General features: G+C 37.9%; 1 protein-coding gene across 2 annotated transcripts in view; it reads left to right on the forward strand.

The window, feature by feature from the left end:
* Positions 1–21,294, forward strand: part of LOC137501881 (putative fatty acyl-CoA reductase CG5065) — a 191,894-nt gene extending 170,600 nt beyond the window's left edge. Inside the window, exon 9 of one of the 2 annotated variants that reach the window (XM_068229016.1) lies at positions 20,779–21,292. In XM_068229016.1, coding sequence (XP_068085117.1) covers positions 20,779–20,911 — 133 coding nt within the window. In that variant the 3' untranslated portion in view covers positions 20,912–21,292. Of the gene's footprint in view, positions 1–20,778 lie in introns of both variants that reach the window. The other variant, XM_068229017.1, reaches the window with a different exon arrangement.
* The last annotated feature ends 523 nt before the right edge of the window (positions 21,295–21,817 follow it).

Raw genomic sequence — 21,817 nt, forward strand, 5'->3', positions numbered from 1 at the left:
AACTTGATTGTCTCTAGTCCACACTTATCACCACTGTTGTCACTTTTGGTGGTATTTGTTGGAGTTTCATGTCTATACCAATCTCGTGTCTAGTAGTTGTCGTGTGACTGTATTAAACAAACTTGGCAGTGTCAAAATCAAAATCATTGCTAACTGAATTGGATATTTTACAAGCTCTTGACGAGGGTAGTGACTTTAGTGAAATAGACAGTGAAAATGATTCTGTGGACATTGAAAATCCAGGTGAGGCTGGAGAAGTTTGAATAATTTCTCAGATGACAATTCACCATTACAGCCAACTGAGGAAGTGCGCTGTATGTGCAACAACAGCTGAAAAGCGAAGGTGATCCAGACATCGGTATCCAGGATGTAACGTGCGAGTCCATGAAACATGCTGGGATCAATTAAAGCACTTCTTCAGAGCAAGGGGACATGAAAGGAAGAAAGTCCAGGAAGAGGAAGTAGAATTAGAATAAGCTTCAAGAAAAGAAGTGAATGTTTTCTTTTTCCCCTATTGTGACATAAAGTGTTCTAGGATTGCTAATTATATACAGATTTTCTTGAAATTTTCAAGATTATTTCTACATTGCATGAGGAACATTTTGTACATTTCTATTTTATTTTTTTGTTTTGTTATGATGACCATTATTGTTGTGCAATTTAGCTTTGTTTTCCAGATAACAAAAATTCAAACCAACAAAAAAATTGCTTTCTGTAAAGGATTTTTAATTCCAATATTTTCATTTTTTATATGTCTTTTTAACATGAAAAAATTTTTCTGATCAAAATGGTGCATATCAATGTAACTAGAATACTAACAGGTAGGCCATTCCAGCGAGCTGCGCTGCCATTGGCTGGTGCATGTGACGTCACCCTGAGGATAGTGCTACCGCCAGATTCAATGCATTATATGTTAAAGGGTACAGTTAGCTGAGTGTTTCTTTGAGTCAATCTTATTAGGTATTTTAATTACACTCCACTTTGTCAAGTATCTTTACAGGACATAACATTTATCATTTAAAATTAATAAATATAGCGCCTCAAATCTGTAGCTGTAATGACACACATACACTCACAGCAGCGATTGCATAATTGAGAAAAACAACATTTTATGAATGAAGTACTAAGCATATAAATGAGGTAAACACTGAATTCAGCACTTTTTAACTTAATATAAAGGACAATTAGTATCCATCTTATTACAGTTGATTTACAGCTTCAACAGAAAGATTCATAGTTATATGAAATGTAGGTTACACGAAATGCAGTAATTTAAGAATATTTTGTTATACATCTAGATTCATATTCTATTGGAGATTTGTGTTGAATGATGATAATGCTACCCAGAGAAGATTCTTCTTCACAGCATTCTTTCATAAACTGTCCATATATCTTTTCTGGTTCTTCTAATGCTAATGAATGTTCTTTTTCTCACATATATTGATATTATTTTGCTGTGAATTTCAGTGAATTTATGTGGACCTAAAATCATGTCATCAGATGAAACTTAACACATGATAGGGGTGGCTATTCAGGTGAAGTAGGTGAAGTACCACTTCACCATTTATTTTTACCATAATGAATTACTTAAATTTATTTTTCTTATGACATTTGTTGGTTTTACGGAAATAAAATGTTTTATTGTACGGCGTTTGGAGCATCTCATCACCTGATGAAAACCAGGGGAACACACGAAAGCGCCGGCTGTCAGCCACAGTACAGCGCGTGACACCGAGTGAAGCTTATAAATCTCATGTTTATCCCGTATTGGCTCAACACAACTAAGGTTAAGTTATGAGTAGGTTCCCACCTTCCAATACTTATCAATTTCTGTATAATAGGTTTATTAATTACATAATATAAACCATCTTAATCTCTAGTACATGTTTCGTTCCGATTATGGAACATCTTCAGCTAAAATTTGACAAAATGGCAAGACAATTAAAACACACTGATGTTATTATGATACAACAGCTAAAAGATATGACAGAATCACTTAGAAAAACATAAAATTTTAAATGATGAAAAAGGTATCATTATCTGGCTAAGGTTTGTCGATGACATCTTTGCAATTATAGATGAACAAATCAATAGTAGCACTAATTTATTAGACCAGATCAACAGTTTGGACCCTTTCATAAAATTTACGTTAGAAACCGAGAACAATAAAAAACTGAATTTCCAGTCGAAGGGAAAGAAGAAAAGTTGGCCTTTACAATCTTTAGAAAACCGACTCAAACTATAAATACCATACGAAAAGATTCATACCATCCCGAAGCACATAAAAGGAGTTCCTTTTTAAGCATGTTAAATAGAGCCTTTAACATTCCCTTGTCCAAAAACGACCTCCAAAAAGAAATTAATCTCATTTACAAAATAGCGATAAGCAATGGATACACAAAACACTACATAGATAGATTAATGAATAAAATGAAGAATAAACCTCAAACGCAGCTGGTAAAAGAACATAAAAAGAAAAACTTCGCCACTTTTACTTAAGTTATACAGAAATTGATAAGTATTGGAAGGTGGGAACCTACTCATAACTTAACCTTAGACTGAGTGAAGACGAGAGATTCCGCAGCTGCCTCTACCTCCCAAGTGCTCCCTCCTAGCGCTTGGCCTTGGTGGTTGCCATGACAACCGCGACGTCACCCGCGTACTTTCCACATAGCGGAATGTGCTAGTGAAGTTGTCAGAAGACCGGAATGTGTCGTCTTCCCTGTGTCATCCTGTGTGAAGTACGAGTACTTATGTTTCGTGGTCCATTCGTAGTGTTGTGCCGTTTTGTTTAAATATGTATGCTATTTATGACATAGTGTGCATTTTATTAGAAACACCATTTTCACGTTGGAGAAACGAAGATCAGAATGAAGTTCTACGTTTTGATCGCCCTACTGAATCACTGCAAATTTGTGCTACAAAAGAAGTGAAACATTCCGGTAAATCTTACAATCTTAGTTTCAAACAATCGTGGTTTAAGGAATTTCCATGGTTGTGCTCCTCTCCAGCTCTACAGAAGTTGTTTTGTTGGGCCTGCTTGCCTTTTATCAATAAAAATAATGTTTGGAATAAAGAAGGATTTTCAGCCCTTTTGAACATAACTCGTTCTTTACATAAGCACTCAGACTCTGCAGAACATAAAATGCGGCAGCTAGATTTCAAGACATTGGAAACAAACTAAAATACGATCTCTGATGTCCTGAAGGAAAATGCCAGACTGTATATTGTAATTGTACAGTTCAGTGAAAATGTACATATAAATAGGCTTTTCCTTCAGTTGGTAATTGATGCAGTGCTCTATTTAAGTAAGCAAGAACTAGCTTTCCTTGGTCATGACGAAACATTAAATTCAATAAATCATGGTCACGTGCTGGACCCTCTGCCAGTCACAGGTACGAGGTACGAGTACAAAACAACCAAAAACAACACGTAGTTCCTAAATCTTGTCCTCCTCTGTGGTGTACTGGTTAGTGTGATTAGCTGCCACCTCGGAGGCCTGGGTTCGATTCCCGGCTCTGCCACGAAATTTGAAAAGTGGTACGAGGGCAGGAACGAGGTCCACTCAGCCTCGGGAGATCAACTGAGTAGAGGTGGGCTCAATTCCCACCTCAGCCATCCTGGAAGTGGTTTTATGTTTTCCCACTTCTCCTCCAGGCAAATGCCGGGATGGTACCTAACTTAAGGTCACGGCTGCTTCCTTCCTTCTTCCTTGTCTATCCCTTCCAATCTTCCCATCGCCCACCAAGGCCCCTGTTCAGTTTAGCAGATGAGGCTGCCTGGGCGAGGTACTGGTCATCCTCCCCAGTTGTATCCCCGACCCAGAGTCTGAAGCTCCAGGACACTGTCCGTGAGGCGGTAGAGGTGGAATCCCTCGCTGAATCCGAGGGAAAAACCAACCCTGGAGGGTAGGCAGATAAAGAAAGAAAGAAGTTCCTAAATCTGTCGCTCGAAACCGAACGGTTAATAGCTCTTCACCATACTTTACAGCCACGAGCCGCCACTGACACATGACTATCTATATTCACTTCGTCGGAGTTAAAATAGTTTTGTACAATTTTGTAAGAAGTTCAACCATCAATACGAATTTGACATGAGATTCGTAATGAAGTATCGATGTCATTTCCACGCCACTTAGGAATATTTTGGGAGACTACAGCATCTACCTTCAATTTCCTTTCTTAATGGAAAGCCCAGCAGTTTGTTTTTTTAAGTCCCATTCATAGTTATGAGTAGGGACCTGAAAAATTGGCATTCATTGTTTTCAAAATAAGCATTTTCTTTCCAAAATTAGCATCTATTTTTCCAAAATTAGCATCTATTTACAAAGTTAAAATAATCACATCATATTGTTAATTTTAACAATTCCAAGTTTATGAAGTGCAGTTATTGTCCTTGGTTCACACACAATACAAATTCATTGTTCAAACAAAAGCATTGTCAGTACTTCAGCATTGCTTTTTTCAAATTGCACCATCTGTCTGTAACCACTGTGTTGTAATAAGACAACACATGCTCACTGTTTACATTGTTCATTCGGGTCCACAACAACTCAAAACAGTATTTCGCAAATATGCTGAACTCTGTCTGAACTGCAGTTAATGCAAGCATGACATCACATTTTTCACTTTCTTTCATGTGGGTTTGAATTGCATGTTTCAGAGAATAGTAACCAGACCAGATATCATTTCGTGAGGGATCTGTTACTCCAAACAATTTCTAAAGCTCATCTTATTTATCAGTGTTATTCAAAATTATATTTTTGGGATACAAATCTTGAGAAATTGACACAAAGTGCTTATGGTTGGGGTCTTTAGCTTTCAATGTGACTAGCTTGCACTGTGAAGAATGAGCAGCTTTGGCAAATGTTTCTCTACATGCAGCCTGCTGTAGAGGAGTGAGATTAATCAAAGCATTATTAGTTGCCACAGAAAAATTCCCCTGACAAATGAAGGTAAAACTGACATCAAGGTTATGCAGTTTAGGGTAAAGGAGATGAGAGGTAGGATACAGAGACCCTTCAAGTTCAGTAACGAGGTCAACCAATCCAGCTGCATGATCTGTGACAAAAACCATGAGGGACTGAAGCCTATTCACTTCTCGGTCACTCAGATCAGTCAGGTACTTAATACCACAGTTGTTGATGTCTTTCATGTCAGACATCTTGAAAATTGTAACAACATCAGTAAAGTAAGCACTTAAATAGAAGACAGACTCAAACCAGCTATTCCATTGGGTGCAGGAAAAAGCTTTGCTTCCTTTGAAGCACCATACTTTGATATTAAGAATTGTAAATAATTAAATTTTTGCTTTCTTGTGTTCAAAACTACAGACTTTATCATTGCAACCACATGATTTAAATCTGTCATCACTGCGACCCAACTATTGCCAACCAAGTTGATCTTATGTGCCCAGCACTGTACATGCATTAAATGATCCCCTATTTAATGTTTCATAACATCAGGTCATGTACAAAGTTAACAAGGAAAATTAAAATTATAAGGCACATCCTGACACACTACACAATGATCAAGAATACCGTAAAGGGCGAGTTGGTAGATACTCATAGTTAGGGAAAATTTCTTATAATAATAATAATAATAATAATAATAATAATAATAATAATAATACTCACAATTAAATGTGCGAACAAAACCTATGCCCTAGTTAACACACATGCTCCTACAAACGATAAGAACAAGTCTGATCCAGACGAAGTTGATAATTTCTGGGACCTACTGGATGAAAAATTGAACAAAATCCCCAAACACCATGTCAAGCTTCTTTTGGGTGACTTCAATGCCCAACTAGGTCGTGAGCAGAAGTACAAGAAAGTTATAGGAAATTACCCTGCTCACAAAAGAACCAATCCCAACGGCAAAAGACTGGTGACCATTTGTGAAAATCACAACCTGCAGGTCATGTCGACCCACTTTTGCCATCTACCCAGAAAGCAAATGACTTGGCGTTCTCCCGTCCAAGCTCTCGGGGAGTTCCAAATTGATCATGTTGCGATCTCCAGGAGAAACAGCCCTGAGATTATGAATGTCAAGGTAAAGAAAGGCATCAATGTGGCCTCAGATCATTATATGTCTCTTATCAAATTCAAACCAATTCCCGCAAACACAAGGAAGACAACCAAACAGATCACACGCTTCGACAATGATAAACTTCGGCAAAGGGTCGAGGAGTTCCAGGAGAAGGCTAGACCAAATGACTGTGACTTTAACAACGCCAAAAGTCTCCTTGTTGAGGCCGCCAAAGACATTGCAGAAATCAAGAGAAGCAAAAAGCATGCCTGGTGGAATAGTACCTGCGAATCAGTCCTCCAAGAAAGACTCAATGCGTGGAAACAGTACAACTCTACGAAATCAGAAAATGATTGGGAAATCTACAAAACCCAACGTGCCCAAGCAGCTAGGGTGTTCAGAATTGAGAAACGTAAATACGAAAAATCTCTCATTGAAAAGATAGAACAAAACTTTAGGAAGAATGAAAGCAGAGAGTACTACAGAGCTTTCAAACGCAAACTCACTGGCTATAAACCACCATCTCTGTGCTTTGAGCGAACGGACGGCACACTGGCGACATCAAATGAAGAACATTGCAGCATTCTGGCAGATTACTTCAAGAATTTACTTAATTGCTCTAAACCGCAAAATGCCATTGAGACCAAGGAACCCTTACTCAGGTACCCAGATTCCAGACCACCTGACAGAGATGAAATCAAGCGCCACATTGCCCGTCTCAAAAATAACAAAGCGCCGGGGGAAGACTCAGTAGTAGCAGAACTATGGAAATATGCCCCAGAAGAATCACTTGATATCTTGCAAAAGCAAATAGAAGAAATTTGGAACAAGGAGACCCTACCCGAAGATTGGAAAATAGCTTTGATCCATCCATTACACAAAAAAGGCAGCATGAAGAACATCAACAACTACAGAGGAATATCTTTGCTACCCGTGACTTACAAAATTCTATCACTTGCCATCCTGGAGCGTTTGGAAGCACAAGTCGAACATCAAATAGGTGAATACCAAAGAGGGTTCAGAAAAGGTCTCTCAACAGCTGAACAGATCCAAAATCTCAAAACGATCATCAGATATTGTACACTAAGGTCCAAGCAGTATGTGTCTGTCTTTGTGGACTTTAAGAAAGCGTACGACTCCATTGACCGGGAAGTCCTGCTAAACATCTTAAATGAATTTGGAGTTGATTTGAAACTGCTGGCATTAATTAGAGCCACCCTGACCGATACAAAATCCAAGGTGAAGTTCCACGGATGTCTCTCGCATTCCTTTGACATCAAAACAGGAGTCCGACAAGGTGATGGGCTATCCCCGATACTCTTCAACTGTGTTCTTGTAAAGATCATCAGAACCTGGCGGGTGAGATTACAGGAAACCAACTACAGTCCATTGAGAATAGGAACCAAATCCAAGGGGATCGCAACAGACTGCTTAAAATTTGCCGATGATATTGCTGTTCTCTCAACCGACATAGAAACCGCTAGAGCTCAAGTTGAAATTTTAAAGGAAATTGCCGAACAAACTGGTTTGCAGATATCGTTTGAGAAAACAGAAGTAATGACTAACATCAAAGAGGCTCCACCAAAACTCCATACAAAATACGGGGACATCACCCGAGTAGACAAATTCAAATACCTGGGTGAGATCATCATGAAAAATGGACTGGACAAAGAAGCACTTCAGGAGCGAGTACGCAAACTGGAAATAGCCTAACAAACATCCCGCACAATCTACAACAAAAAATGCCTTTCCCAAAACACCAAGATACGTCACTATGAAACAGTTCTGAAGCCAGTAGTTCTATATGCAGCTGAAACTCTGTCTCTAAATGCCAACAAAGGACTCCTTGAAGAACTGGAGAAAAGAGAACGCAAAATTGTGAGGGGAATCTTGGGATCAAAGTACAGAAATGGAATCCATCAAAAGAGATCCAACAAGGAAGTCTACAGCAAAATAGAGAAAATTACCGACACAATCAGAAAAAGACGGGCACGATTTTACGGTCATCTGAAAAGAATGGAGGGAAGAAAGTTAACTAAAGAAATCTTTCACTTTTTTGATTCAAACCCCAAAACCACAATTCCCTGGTTTAGAAATACCAAAGAAGACCTGCAAATGCTACATATCTCAGCTGAAGACACCTTTAACAGAGATCTCTTCCGCAAGAAAATATTGACGAACGGGCTAAACCGAGACGAGCAATCGAAGAGAAGACACGGTGCCCCTTGGACAGAGGAGCGTAAGCAGGCCCACTCACAAAGAATGAGGGAAATTTGGGCTCTAAAGAAGGCCAAGTTCAATGTCAAATGCAACAAGACTTAACATGGTCCTTGATGGTCCCAGCGAATTATATAATAATAATAATAATAATAATAATAATAATAATAATAATAATAATAATAATAATAATAATAATAATAATAATAATAATAATAATAATAATAATAATAATTTGAGGTATGAGCGAAGCCAGTAATGCCATTCCTTATGAAGCCAGTCCCTGTTATGATTGGTGTGAAAATATCGCTCATAGGGTCGGTTGGTGCATGCATTTCAGTGGGCTTGGCAGACTGATATGCAATAGCAACTTCTGGCTCAGTGAGGAAAGCAATGGGAAACTACCTCACTCCTCACTCCTCACTTCCCTACTATGCCTCTTCAGTGACACCTAGGCTATCTATGGCAGCTGTTAGTGGAGCTGTAGAGGATCAAACCAGCCTTCGGGCTGAATACCCAACATACATACACAGCATTAGTCATCTCTGCAGAAGGCTATCATCGATTCGCGCCGACGAGTACAAATCATGGCATGATAACGTTCACAGCTCTTACCACAACGTTCACATACACAGTCCGTGTCTGGTTGATGGAATTTCTTTTTTTTTTTTTACACAGCTTATAATAAAATCCGTGTATTGCAAAGCATGTAATCAAGTGTGGCTCATATCCTCCTCCTTGCCAGTCTTTGTAAATCATTGCGTCCGTCGAGTAAAATTCGCTCCATAGGTCTCTCTTCTTTGCTCTTAATTTCTCTATGAACTGTAGATATGTTGGTGTAGTTGGTAGCGGTAGGTGACAACGGAGATCCTCTACATAGAAAGGTTCGCAAGTTAACCCTCAACTGGTATCATCTATGTTTGTAACGTAACTGGTATCATACGTCTGTCAGACTCCACATATTTACTTTTAAATTAAACAATGTGTTCTCAATTTTTTGTTATTTATTCAACTTAATTCCTTCAAATATATGTTTTCAAACATGTCAATGCAAAAGGTAAAAGAAAAAATTACAAATCCAGAAAAAAATACTAAAATATTAGAATTATGCTCCAAAAATATAGACGGTTTTGTTTTTCTTAGAAATCTAGACAATATGATTATTACGATCATTTCGCTGATATGTCAGTGTTATACAAAGACCATACAAACAAATAAAACATAAAATTACTGGAAGACTCAAAACACAAATTTCAATTTTAAGGTTCAAAGTCACTGTTTGTTAGAAAGCACAATTTTCCTTATCACAGGATATGTTTCCTTATTTTTACATGTATATAACTACAACACAAAACTTTTGTGTCCAGATATAGCTATGATTTTCAAAATATATAGAAAAACATGTTAGACTTCAAAAATGTTTCACCCACCCACATACGTTCATTCATTTATCCGCAAAGTACTCTCGGCAGATTTTTTGGCGCACTCCGATCAGATCGGTTTTCCGCACTTCTGGCACGGGTATTTCGTTCTTTTCAGTTTAGGATCGCAAAAGTAGCACGTTTTACGAACCTCGAAGAATTCCGGCCATTTCATGCAGAATGTCAGTTCAAAGTTTGGTTCATTAAGTCGTAAAACTCGCCGAGATGGTCCTGATTGTGGCTCCATTATTATTTATAGGAATTAAACGCACTGTAAGTAACAACAGTGTTATACTAACTCACAATAATCACAATAAACACTCAATACTGAATAACGTCATTCGCGAACAATAGTCACGGAAGTGGTATCATACGTCTGTCAGACGGCGCGATCAGTTTACTACGCACTTACTCAAGGTCAAACAAAGCAAGGGATACATCACCTTCCCTGCAGGGAAACAACACTCCAACTGAGAGGTACACAAGGGAAGAAAGCAGTAGGCTGAGGATAGGAGAGGGGATGGCCTTTGGAAATTTTTCAGCCGTCTCACAGACGTATGATACCAGTTGAGGGTTAACTCATATACAAGCCTTGAAGGCGTATACTTCGAGACACATAGTGCCTTTTTTCAGAAACATAGCTTTCACTTTTTCTAGTTGTTCGAACTGTTTCATATTTAGATGTGGCCATACAATTTCTAATCCATAGGTGATCACTGGTGACACTTTGAGGTCAAATAATTTCAGGGCTGTTTTGATAGACGACTTATTCAAATTCTGTATGTTGTTGATCGCTCTGATTGCTGCATTTGTCCTGTCATTGATGTGGGTAGAGAAAACATTACCTCTAGTTTGTAGTGTGACTCCCAAATACTTGAAGTTCGATACATTCTTTAGAGGTCTCCCATGTAGGTGAAACTCTGATGCTTTACCTCCTTTCCTAAATGTCATTCATACTGTCTTTTCCTCATTTAACTGAAGTTTATTATCTTCTGTCCACTTCATCAACGCATCAAGTGACTCTTGCAGTTTCTTGCTGGACCTCAAGGCAATCACGATATCGTCTGCAAAATCTCATCCACCTGCTGAATACTGTACATATGACATTCACAATCAATATGGGTTTTGACCGTAACTGGGCCTTCTTCAGCCGAATAATTTAAACAAAGTTAATACCTAAAAATGACATGTTAAGAACATAATTTATCAACAACATATAAATATTGGTCAACAAGTCTGAATACATTAGGATCCTCAAATGACATAAATGAACTCATTGGCACTGACTTACGGAACCGTTCCGTATGCCGCCATTTTGGACTGAACGCCAACACGCAGAACTGTTCCGTACAAAGAGGATAGAAGAGAATAGAAATGAAACTCGATAATAAATTTTGGTGCCAAGCCACAAGGTGCTAGAAGTTTCAGTCCGCAATCAGAGATAGCGCCACAATGTGCATTGTGAGCAATATCTTACTATTATCATCAACAGATAGCGCATAGAAGTGACTTCCGGCATAGTGATGCAAATCTGGTTGTGCTTACCGCAGCTCCTCTCTCCCCCCTCCTTTACTATGCCCCTCACCCCTCCTTACCCATGCTCTTACCCCCGCCGCCATCCCCACCTACTTCGACGATTATAATGCAGTTCTACTATTTCCATTCCCAATACATTATAATTCATATATTTTTAATTTCAAGTGCTATGTTGTAAATAATGATCTGATAGCCCTAGTTCGTATGGCATACTATGTTATTGAGAGCATAACCTCTTGCCACAAAGTAGCTTTGCCTTGAAATGAATGATTGACACTGCAACAACCCAAGGACACTTAAAATGAACACGGTCGAAACAACCACATACAAGAACAAGAAACAACTACCTTGGGTGTAATCATCATCATCATCACTTCTTCGCTCCAGCAAGCCAGGTGCGGTTGTGTACAAACCTCCTCCAGTTTGTCCTATCCATCCACAGGCGCTGCTCATATATGTGACGCCAGTTCAAGGTCCTTCAATATCTGTTTTTCCCAAACATCACGAGGTCGTCCTCTTGGTGTCTTTCCAAGAACATTGTGGTCAAAGTATGTTCGAGGAGTCCTGTGAGGGTCCATTCTTTTCATGTGACCATACCATTGCAATCTCTTCACTTCTAGACTCTCCAGCAAGCTTCTTTCCAATCCAAGCTGTTACCGAATATCCACATTCCTTATTTTATCCATTTTTGTTTTTTGTAGACAAGAACGGAGGAACTTCATTTCTGTTGCCTGAAGACGACTCTTTATTGGTCCAGTAAATGTTGCTGCTTCTAGGCCATACGTCAATATAGGTACTAGGTATATTTTGTACGAGCTGATCTTGGAAACTAATGGAAAGGTTTCATCCCAAAGTATTTGACGTACAGTGTGATGCAGTAAGCTACATAAATAAAATGTGGAAGGGACCCTAAATTAATTAGAGGTAAAAAGGCCAGGATCAAAAACAAAATTTTATACCTGACAAATCACTATTGGCACTAAGTATAACAAATGATAAGACAAGACCTTCTTAAGGTGGAAACAAAATATTTGATTAATAATTAAATTTAACTTACAATCAATTAAAACTGGAAGAAAGTTGAAAACTGATACTTTTTACCAAAGATTAAAGAAAATAATAATTGATGGATAACAGAAACAATTCTTAAATAAATTTAAAATACTGGCCAGTAACTATAATTTTCTTTTCATTATTAAATTTAAGTTCATTGGATCCAATCAATCTACTTAAGTTAAGTTGAAATTTGTTTCAACCTAATTGACCTTTACATAAATGTTTAAACAATAATCATGGTAACAAGGTCACATTACTTTTGAAACTCAAAATGCATCCAGAATTGACATTAATATCAAACCAATTAAATTGTCAAATTAAATGATTGAATATAAAACTGTAGTATAATATTCCCCAATACAATCACAAAATTTTAAGGGAAAATATGAATGTTCAACCAAAACTACAGAACAAATTACACACAAACTGAAATGCTGCTTCTCAAGCCAAGCTATAATTTTTTCAGTAATTAACAGCAATTTTTATTCTGTTAGGGTATTGTAGAAAAAAAAAATTTGTGCAACTAAGTAGTATAGTAGTGTAGTAGTAGCTTATATAAATTACCTTGTCGTTGTGTGAGCTTTGTGAACTATCCTAAGCAATATTTCTTTCCTTTCATTTTTATTTTGCACAGACTAAGTTATTTTATTTTTCCTTTTCTTCCCATTATTCCGTAAAAATGGCTAAGGAGTGCAAGTGTAGCAACTGTTGGCGTGGCCAGGCATTACGGAGTATGAGGGAGGAGTTTGAGGGAGATAATTAGGATTCTCTCAGAGGACAGGAAGGAAAGTAGGCCTCCCTCAAATAATGTACAGGATACTGTAGGTATAAAGGAGGGATGGGAAGAAAATGGGGGAATTTTAGAAGACACATGGTCTAATGTTTTAAGGGGAAGGAGATTGCAGGCTAAGGGCTCGGTTCAGGACCAGAATTCAGGACCGGTGTCTGTGAGAAATCGGTACGAGTCACCGCAGGTAGAACAACCGAGGAAAGATGAGGAACAGGGAACTGTTGCTGAGATGTGTGAAAGCAGGAGGAAGGGAAAAGGTAGTAAAGGGAAATGTAGTGTAGCGGAAAGGAAAAGACAGGTGACCAGAATTCAGGACAGGTGTCTGTGAGAAATCAGTACGAGTCACCGCAGGTAGAACAACCGAGGGAAGATGAGGAACAGGGAACTGTTGCTGAGATGTGTGGAAGCAGGAGGAAGGGAAAGGTAGTAAACGGAAATGTAGTGTAGCGGAAAGGAAAAGACAGGTGGAACAGGGTCATGGGAGGGAGAAAAGGGAGGAGGAAGTAGCTTCTGCAGAAGTGGCAGAAGATAGGGCTGACCAGAAGGGGAGGGGATCAAATGAGGTGGGTAGGGTTGAGGCTCTGGTCATGGGGGATTCCATCGTTAGACATGTGGGGAAAGTGTGGAGGAAAGGGAACCAGGGTAGAGTGTTATCCAGGAATTAGGTTGAGGCAGATGTTGAGGAAAGTAGAAGAGAAGGAAGCGGGAAGGGAGAAGGTGGTAGTGCTTCATGTTGGTACTAACAACCTAAGGCAAGCAGGTATAACTACCAACATAGTTGGGGATGTGTGGGATCTGGTAAATGCAGCACGGATGAAGTTTAAGGAAGCGGAGATTGTTATCAGTGGAATACTGTGTAGGAGGGATACTGATTGGAGGGTGATTGGGGATTTAAATGAGACTATGGAGTGGGTATATGGGAAACTGGGAGTGAGATTTCTAGATCCTAATGGATGGGTAGGAGACAGGGATCTGCACTCAGATGGCCTTTACTTAAACCACAGTGGTACATGTAAGTTAGAAAACTTGTTTAGAAGGGTTATAGGCAGGTACATTCAGGGAAACGGGGTGTCCTAGGGAGCGGTGTTAAGCAAACAGGGAACTGGAAAACAAATAGGGATGACATAAAAATGTTAGTGTTGAACTGTAGAAGTATTGTAAAGAAGGAATAGAATTAAGTAATCTAATAGACATATACTTACCAGATATTGTAATAGTAGTTGAATCATGGCTGAAAAATGATATAATGGATGCAGAAATATTCTCACAGAACTGGAGTGTGTATTGTAGAGATAGGATAGGAATGGTAGGAGGTTGAGTATTCATTCTGGTGAAAGAAGAATTTGTTAGCTACGAAAAAGTTAAGGATGAAGAACATGAAATTCTGGGTGTAAGGCTCATCTCTAAAGATAATAGGCCACTTGATGTCTTTCGAGTGTACAGACCAGGAAAGGGAAGCACTGACGCTGATTCAGAATTATTTGATAAGATAAATCAGCTATGTTGGAAATTATATGGAAAGGAATGTGATAGTGGCAGATGATCTCAATTTACCAAATGTTAATTGGGAAGGTAATGCGAACGACAGGAAGCATGAACAACAAATGGCAAATAAGTTAATATGGGAAGAGCAGCTGATTCAGAAAGTGATGGAACCAACTAGAGGGAAGAATATTTTGGATGTGGTGCTGTTAAAACCAGATGACCTCTATAGAGAAACCGAAGTAATAGATGGTATTAGTGATCACAAAGCTGTTTTTGTCGTAGTTAAAAATAAATATGAAAGAAAGGAAACTATTAAAATTAGGACTGTTAGGCAGTACCATATGGCTGATAAAACAGGCATGAGCAAGTTTTTAAAAAGTTACTATGATCGCTGGAAAATGGTAAATAAAAATGTAAACAGACTCTGGGATGGGTTTAAAGCAATTGTTGAATGTGAAAATAGTTTTGTACCTTTAAAGATGGTAAGGAATGCTAAAGATCCACTATATTATAACAGAGAAGTAAAGAGAATAAGAAGGAGGTGCAGGTTGAAACGAAATAGAGTTAGAAATGGTTATGGAAGTAAGGAGAAATTGAAGGAACTTACTAGGAAATTGAATCTAGCAAAGACGTCAGCTAAGGATAACATGATGGCAAGCATAATTGATGGTCATACAAATTTTAGTGAAAAATGGAAGGGTATGTATAGGTACTTTAAGGCAAAAACAGGTTCAAAGAAGGACATTCCGGGAATCATTAATGAACAAGGGGAGTGTGTATGTGAGGATCTTCAAAAGGCAGAAGTATTCAGTCAGCAGTATGTAAAGATTGTTGGTTACAAGGATAATGTCCAGATAGGGGAGGTGAGTGATACTAATGAAGTATTAAAATTTACCTATGATAACAATGATATTTACAGTAAGATACAAATGTTGAAAACTAGAAAAGCAGCTGGAATTAATAAGATTTCTGTGGATATACTAAAAGCAATGGGTTGGGATATAGTACCATATCTGAAATACTTATTTGTTTATTGTTTGGTTGAAGAAGCTATACCAAATGAATGGAGAGTTGCTATAGTAGCTCCTGTGTATAAAGGAAAGGGTGATAGACATAAAGCTGAAAATTACAGGCCAGTCAGTTTGACATGCATTGCATGTAACCTTTGGGAAAGCATTCTTTCTGATTATATTAGACATGTTTGCAAAATTAATAACTGGTTTGACAGAAGGCAGTTTGGGTTTAGGAAAGGTTATTCCACTGAAGCCCAACTTGTAGGATTTCAGCAAGATATAGCAAATATCCTGGATTCAGGAGGCCAAATGGACTGCATTGCAATTGACCTATCTAAGGCATTTGATAGGGTAGATCATGGAAGACTATGGAAAAAATGAGTGCAATTGGACTAGAAAAAAGAGTGACTGAATGGGTGGCTATATTTCTAGAAAATAGAACTCAGAGAATTAGAGTAGGTGAAGCTTTATCGGACCCTGTAATAATTAAGAGGGGAATTCCTCAAGGCAGTATTATTGGACCTTTATGTTTTCTTATATATATCAATGATATGTGTAAAGAAGTGGAATCAGAGATAAGGCTGTTTGCAGATGATGTTATTCTGTGCAGAGTAATAAATAAGTTACAAGATTGTGAGCGGCTGCAGGGTGACCTCAATAGTGTTGTGAGATGGACGGTGGGCAATGGTATGATGATAAACGGGGTTAAAAGTCAGGTTGTGAGTTTCACAAATAGGAAAAGTCCTCTCAGTTTTAATTACTGCATTATAATAATAATAATTTCGTGTGGCTATTTCTAGCCAAGTGCAGCCCTTGTAAGGCAGACCCTCCGATTAGGGTGGGCGGCATCTGCCATCTGTAGGTAACTGCGTGTTATTGTGGTGGAGGACAGTGTTATGTGTGGTGTGTGAGTTGCAGGAATGTTGGGGACAGCACAAACACCCAGCCCCCGGGCCACTGGAATTAACCAATTGCCGACCCCGCCGGGAATCGAACCCGGGACCCTCTGAGCCAAAGGCCAGTACGCTGATCATTCAGCCAACAAGTCGGACATTACTGCATTGATGGGGTGAAAGTTCCTTTTGGGGATCATTGTAAGTACCTAGGTGTTAATATAAGAAAAGACCTTCATTGGGGTAATCACATAAATATGATTGTTAATAAAGGGTACTGATCTCTGCACATGGTTATGAGGGTATTTAGGGGTTGTAGTAAGGATGTAAAGGAGAGGGCGTATAAGTCTGTGGTAAGACCCCAACTAGAGTATGGTTCCAGTGTATGGGACCCTCACCAAGATTACTTGATTGAAGAACTGGAAAAAATCCATAGAAAAGCAGCTCGATTTGTTCTGGGTGATTTTCAACAAAAGAGTAGCGATACAAAAATGTTGCAAAGTTTGGGCTGGGAAGACTTGGGAGGAAGGAGACGAGCTGCTCGATTAAGTGGTATGTTCCGAGTTGTCAGTGGAGAGATGGCGTGGAATGGCATTGTTAGACGTATAAGTTTGAGTGGTGTCTTTAAAAGTAGAAAGGATCAAAATATGAAGATAAAGTTAGAATTGAAGAGGACAAATTGGGGCAAATATTCTTTTATGGGAAGGGGAGTTAGGGATTGGAATAACTTACCAAGGGAGGTGTTCAATAACTTTCCAATTTCTTTGCAATCATTTAAGAAAAGGCTAGGAAAGCAACAGGTAGGGAATCTGTCACTTGGGCAACTGCCCTAAATGCAGATCAGTAGTGACTGTTTGATTGATTAACAACAGGCAAAGACTACATAACTAAAGTGTTCACAAACGAGAAATTATGCAAGTAGTAATGAAAGGAATAAGACAAAACACGGATGTTGATAGTTCAGGTGAGTGTTTAAGAAAAGAAAATTTAAGAATTAGAAGAATAAAATTTCAACTCTCTACTAATTGCGGTGTTACAGATAATAAAATAATAATAACTATTATATTTCATTGCACACAAACATAAAATTTAACAGAAGGCAAAATTGTGGTTATTGAATTTAATGTGAGGTGGCCTTGGGAGCGGCATGATGCACATATGAGGTAGAATTTAAACACCCAACACCAGAAGAAGAAGAAAAAGGTCAACAATCCCATTATGAGTAATCAGGCAACACCAGGCAACTCACAATAAAATAATAAAATAATGCTGACGTTAGACATGAAATACTTCACTTCGAGGCAAACGGCCTTTAATTCGCTCATTTCATGCCCTACTTGCCTGCCATGTACAGAACCTGCCTACAACTATGTACACCTTGTGAATGACCTCCAGCGCCATCTAAAAATAGGGATAGGAACTACCTAAAGCTAGTTACAGATTGGAACCAAAAGCCCCATTGGACTTTCACCTGGGTGGTACTGTACCAACTTATAAACGTTTGTAGTTTTATTTACTAGCAAGTAATGAGTCTTGCGCTGCATGTAGATTACTCCTTGAAGTTCATTGAACTTTCTAAATGATATCCACCCTTCTAAGCTCACAGAATATATATATAACACTAACGTGTATGTTTCACAAAACTCAAGCTCTTAAACCAGAGGGAATAAAAAGGTGCAGTTTGTACCAAAATCTTCCAAATCATCTCAATAGTACAGGAAAAATCTTGCATTTCTTGAAAAGTTAACGGAATTATATTTATTTTATGTAATTAATTTAATCACAAAGCTGCACCAAGGTACTGTATAAAACATGGCAGCATGTTCCCATACTCCTATACATCGGACAAACTGGCCGCAACTTCAATATCAGATACTCCGAACATATCAACGCCATTAAATACAACAGATTCTCCGCCATAGGACAACACATACAAGACTCCAAGCATAATTTCACCCATATTGAAAAAGACATGAAAATACTTAAAATCATTAACAAAGGCCCCCTCTTAAATACTACTGAAAATTGCTTTATTTACCTTGACCAATACTTCAACCCTAATTTCAATTTAAACGACATTTCTGAAAAACTCAACATCCTTTTCGACTTTCTAATTCTTCTTCTCAAAAATTCTAAATTTCAAAACCCCAATTCTATTTTCCATGCCTTACAAAGTTCCTACCCACATTTTCTACCTCCAATAACCCACCCTCCTAACCCACCCTAAACTACCCCTCCTTCATCTCCCTATCTTATCCTTCCTCAACACCGTTTAACTTCAATCTCTGTTATTCTTCTCTTATTCCACTATTCCTCTTCCTCTATTAATTTATCCAATCTTTTCTTTTCACCTCAATATTAAAAAAGATAAAGAAAAAACTACAATGCCACCTTCATTTCGGTTCTTCTCATTCAAATTTAACTCTTGCCTTGCGCCAACTTCGACTACTTCGATCACGACCTGAATTTTTTACATTTTAAAAAATAGTGCACTGTGCATACATGTTTTCATTTGTTTCCGGTATTGCACTTTTTACTATATTTTTTTCTCTTCACATTTGTTTTCTTCACGTCAACTGTTCCAAAAATTCGACAGGATCATAATTACTTATTCAATTATATTGAATTATATGATATGTATCTGTATATACTTACATTCCCACGACCGAAGCAAACACTGGAACATTAAGCTATTCTTCATTTTACATTGGCGTTTGAAACCACAGTGCCTGATATTGAATATATCGCGCTGATCACCGGGAGCTGGCAAGTTACTTCAATTGATCTACTCATCTTCAGCTTCAGTACGATTATGGATCTTCATATGTGTTCGATTGTGTTATGACTTTGTGCCTGACAGTGTATACAAGCTAGCTCATTTAACCGTTCTCCGCTTTCCATAAACATTATAAGACTTTGCCTAACACTGCGTGTGCCATACTGCTGTCCAGAAAATTACGCAGTTTCTTTTAAGTGACTTTTATTTTACTTCTTCTGAATTTTACAGTGTCTACCCCCGTCATTTTTAGATCGCCTCTTCTACTGATCTGGAGTGAACTTGATCTTTTATTTTATTTTTCCTATGCATTGTTTTTCATGTTTTAATCGGCTGATGATGACCTGGACTAGGGTCGAAACCGGTACCACTTCTACTTATTATTAAATAAGAATGTAATCACTGCATTTCTTATTCCTTTGTATTGAATAGGTTGAACCTCTTTATTTATTATTTCAATTTGAATACATAACAATGAAATTTTTATCTTTAAATACTCCTATATACAGCATTTCTTAGCGGACTATCATGATACAGAGTAAGTCGCTGTCGCCTCGATATACAGATTGGGAGAACAGAGATGAGCTGCTCAAATAAGTGGTATGTGATACAAATTCTTATAATTTTACCACCTATTCAATACATAATAAGCTAATGAGGACGTACATCTTTATTAAATTAGTAGACAAATCAGTTTGAGTGATGTCTTTTAAAGTAGGAATGATCACAATATGAAGTTAAAGTTGGAATTCAAGAGGTCAAATTGGGGCAAATATTCATTTATAGGAAGGGGAATTAGGATTGGAATAGCTTACTGAGGAAGATGTTCAATAAATTTCCAGTTTCTTTGCAATCATTTAAGAAAAGGCTAGGAAAACAACAGATAAAGAATCTGCCATCTGGGCAACTGCCTTAAATGCATATCAGGATTGATTGTTGATTGATTGATTGATTGATTGATTAATGATCGATCGATCGATCTCATAAATCCTACCTAACAAATAAACTAAGAAGAATGGGATGTAAGAACTATGGCGCATTAAAGAGGACAGCTGATGACACAGTACTTACATTATGATGATGAAATTTGAAAATGAATATGGATTCCTCATGAAGGAATACATACTGCTTATCAAGAAAATGAAATGATGTTCAATCAAACAGTAATGAGATGACATGTTTGATCAAGAATATCTATAAACGTGTGAAGTTATTAGTAAGAACTTTAAGCACTATCATAAAGATGGTGTGTACGACACCTTAATTTTGTATTGGTCACATTGGGATAAGGGGTATCAGTATCGCGTTACATACATTCAGACCTGAGCTTGCTTATGGAATATGTTATTCTGGAAAAATAGTGTTTTACAATTTTTTTTGGACTGTGAGGTATTGTATGAAGGTGTGTCTTTGTCTTCTTAAACAGTTCACATTAATATCTCAATTTCACATTGTGTGTGGTTTACAAGTTGTAGCACATGCACCATCAATAAATCATTCCAAACATAACATTTATTCTTACATGCCCATGTCATACTAATATTTGCTCTATTTCATTTCAGACTTTACTACGTTCACATCTTACTCTGCCTGACAGTAAGTTGGCTGCTGTATTGGTTCTGCAGCTCCTACTCGATACCACAGAGGTTGATGTCTCTAGTATTCTTTGTTATTCGGAAAATCTTCATCATATAGAAACTTCATTCATAAATCGATTGATCTTCTCCGTTTCTGGACTCAGTACATCATCATCTAATCGATGGTCCTGGAACCCTCATTAGAAGAAATTGGCAGCTCGACAGGTTCTAGAAATTTCAAATTCATGACAGAATGAAATCACAGCTGTGAAGTCCATTTCATTGTTACTTTAGGAATTGTAAACTTGTGAAACTCAAGAGTCATCCATGAAGATATTAAATTACATGATGAAAAATATATAAATTTTGATTTTGTTCAAAAATAAATTCAAAACTGCTTCTAGAATAGTATATTCAGGAGAGTGAGTTCTCCAATTTGATTTCAAATGTGTGATGTATATATCAGAAGAGTCCAACTCCTTGGCTGAATGGTCAGCATTGAGGCCTTTGGTTTAGGAGCCCCTGGGTTCGGTTCCCTTCCGGGCCTGAGATTTTAATTGCATTTGATTAATTCTTCTGGCTCGGGGGCTGGGTGTTTATGTTCATTTGTTCTTCATATTCACACACCACACCACCAACCACCACAGAAACATGTAATAGTGATTATATCCCTCCACATAGTGTTGGTGGCAGGAAGGGCAACCAGCCGTAAAACAGGGTCAAATACACATGTGCAACACGGTACACGCCCGCAACCCCACAGGTGTGAGGGAAAGTAGTAGAACAAGAATAAGAAGATGTATATATCAGAAGGATCAGCTGTGGGTTTGCCAATTTCATTTAAACTTCAGCAGGTTGATTTTCATCAAAAGTAAACAAATCTGTGTTTGAAAGTTTGTGCTGTTGGCTCTTATTTAACTAGAAAATGGACCTTTAAATTTAATAGCCTGTATATCTGTTGGTATTTTTCACAATTGTAATTGTAGCAATACTGGTCTAGTGATCTAGTCACTGACATACACAT

The sequence above is a fragment of the Anabrus simplex genome, chromosome 8, assembly GCF_040414725.1.
Source record: "Anabrus simplex isolate iqAnaSimp1 chromosome 8, ASM4041472v1, whole genome shotgun sequence".
Lineage (NCBI taxonomy): Eukaryota > Metazoa > Arthropoda > Insecta > Orthoptera > Tettigoniidae > Anabrus > Anabrus simplex.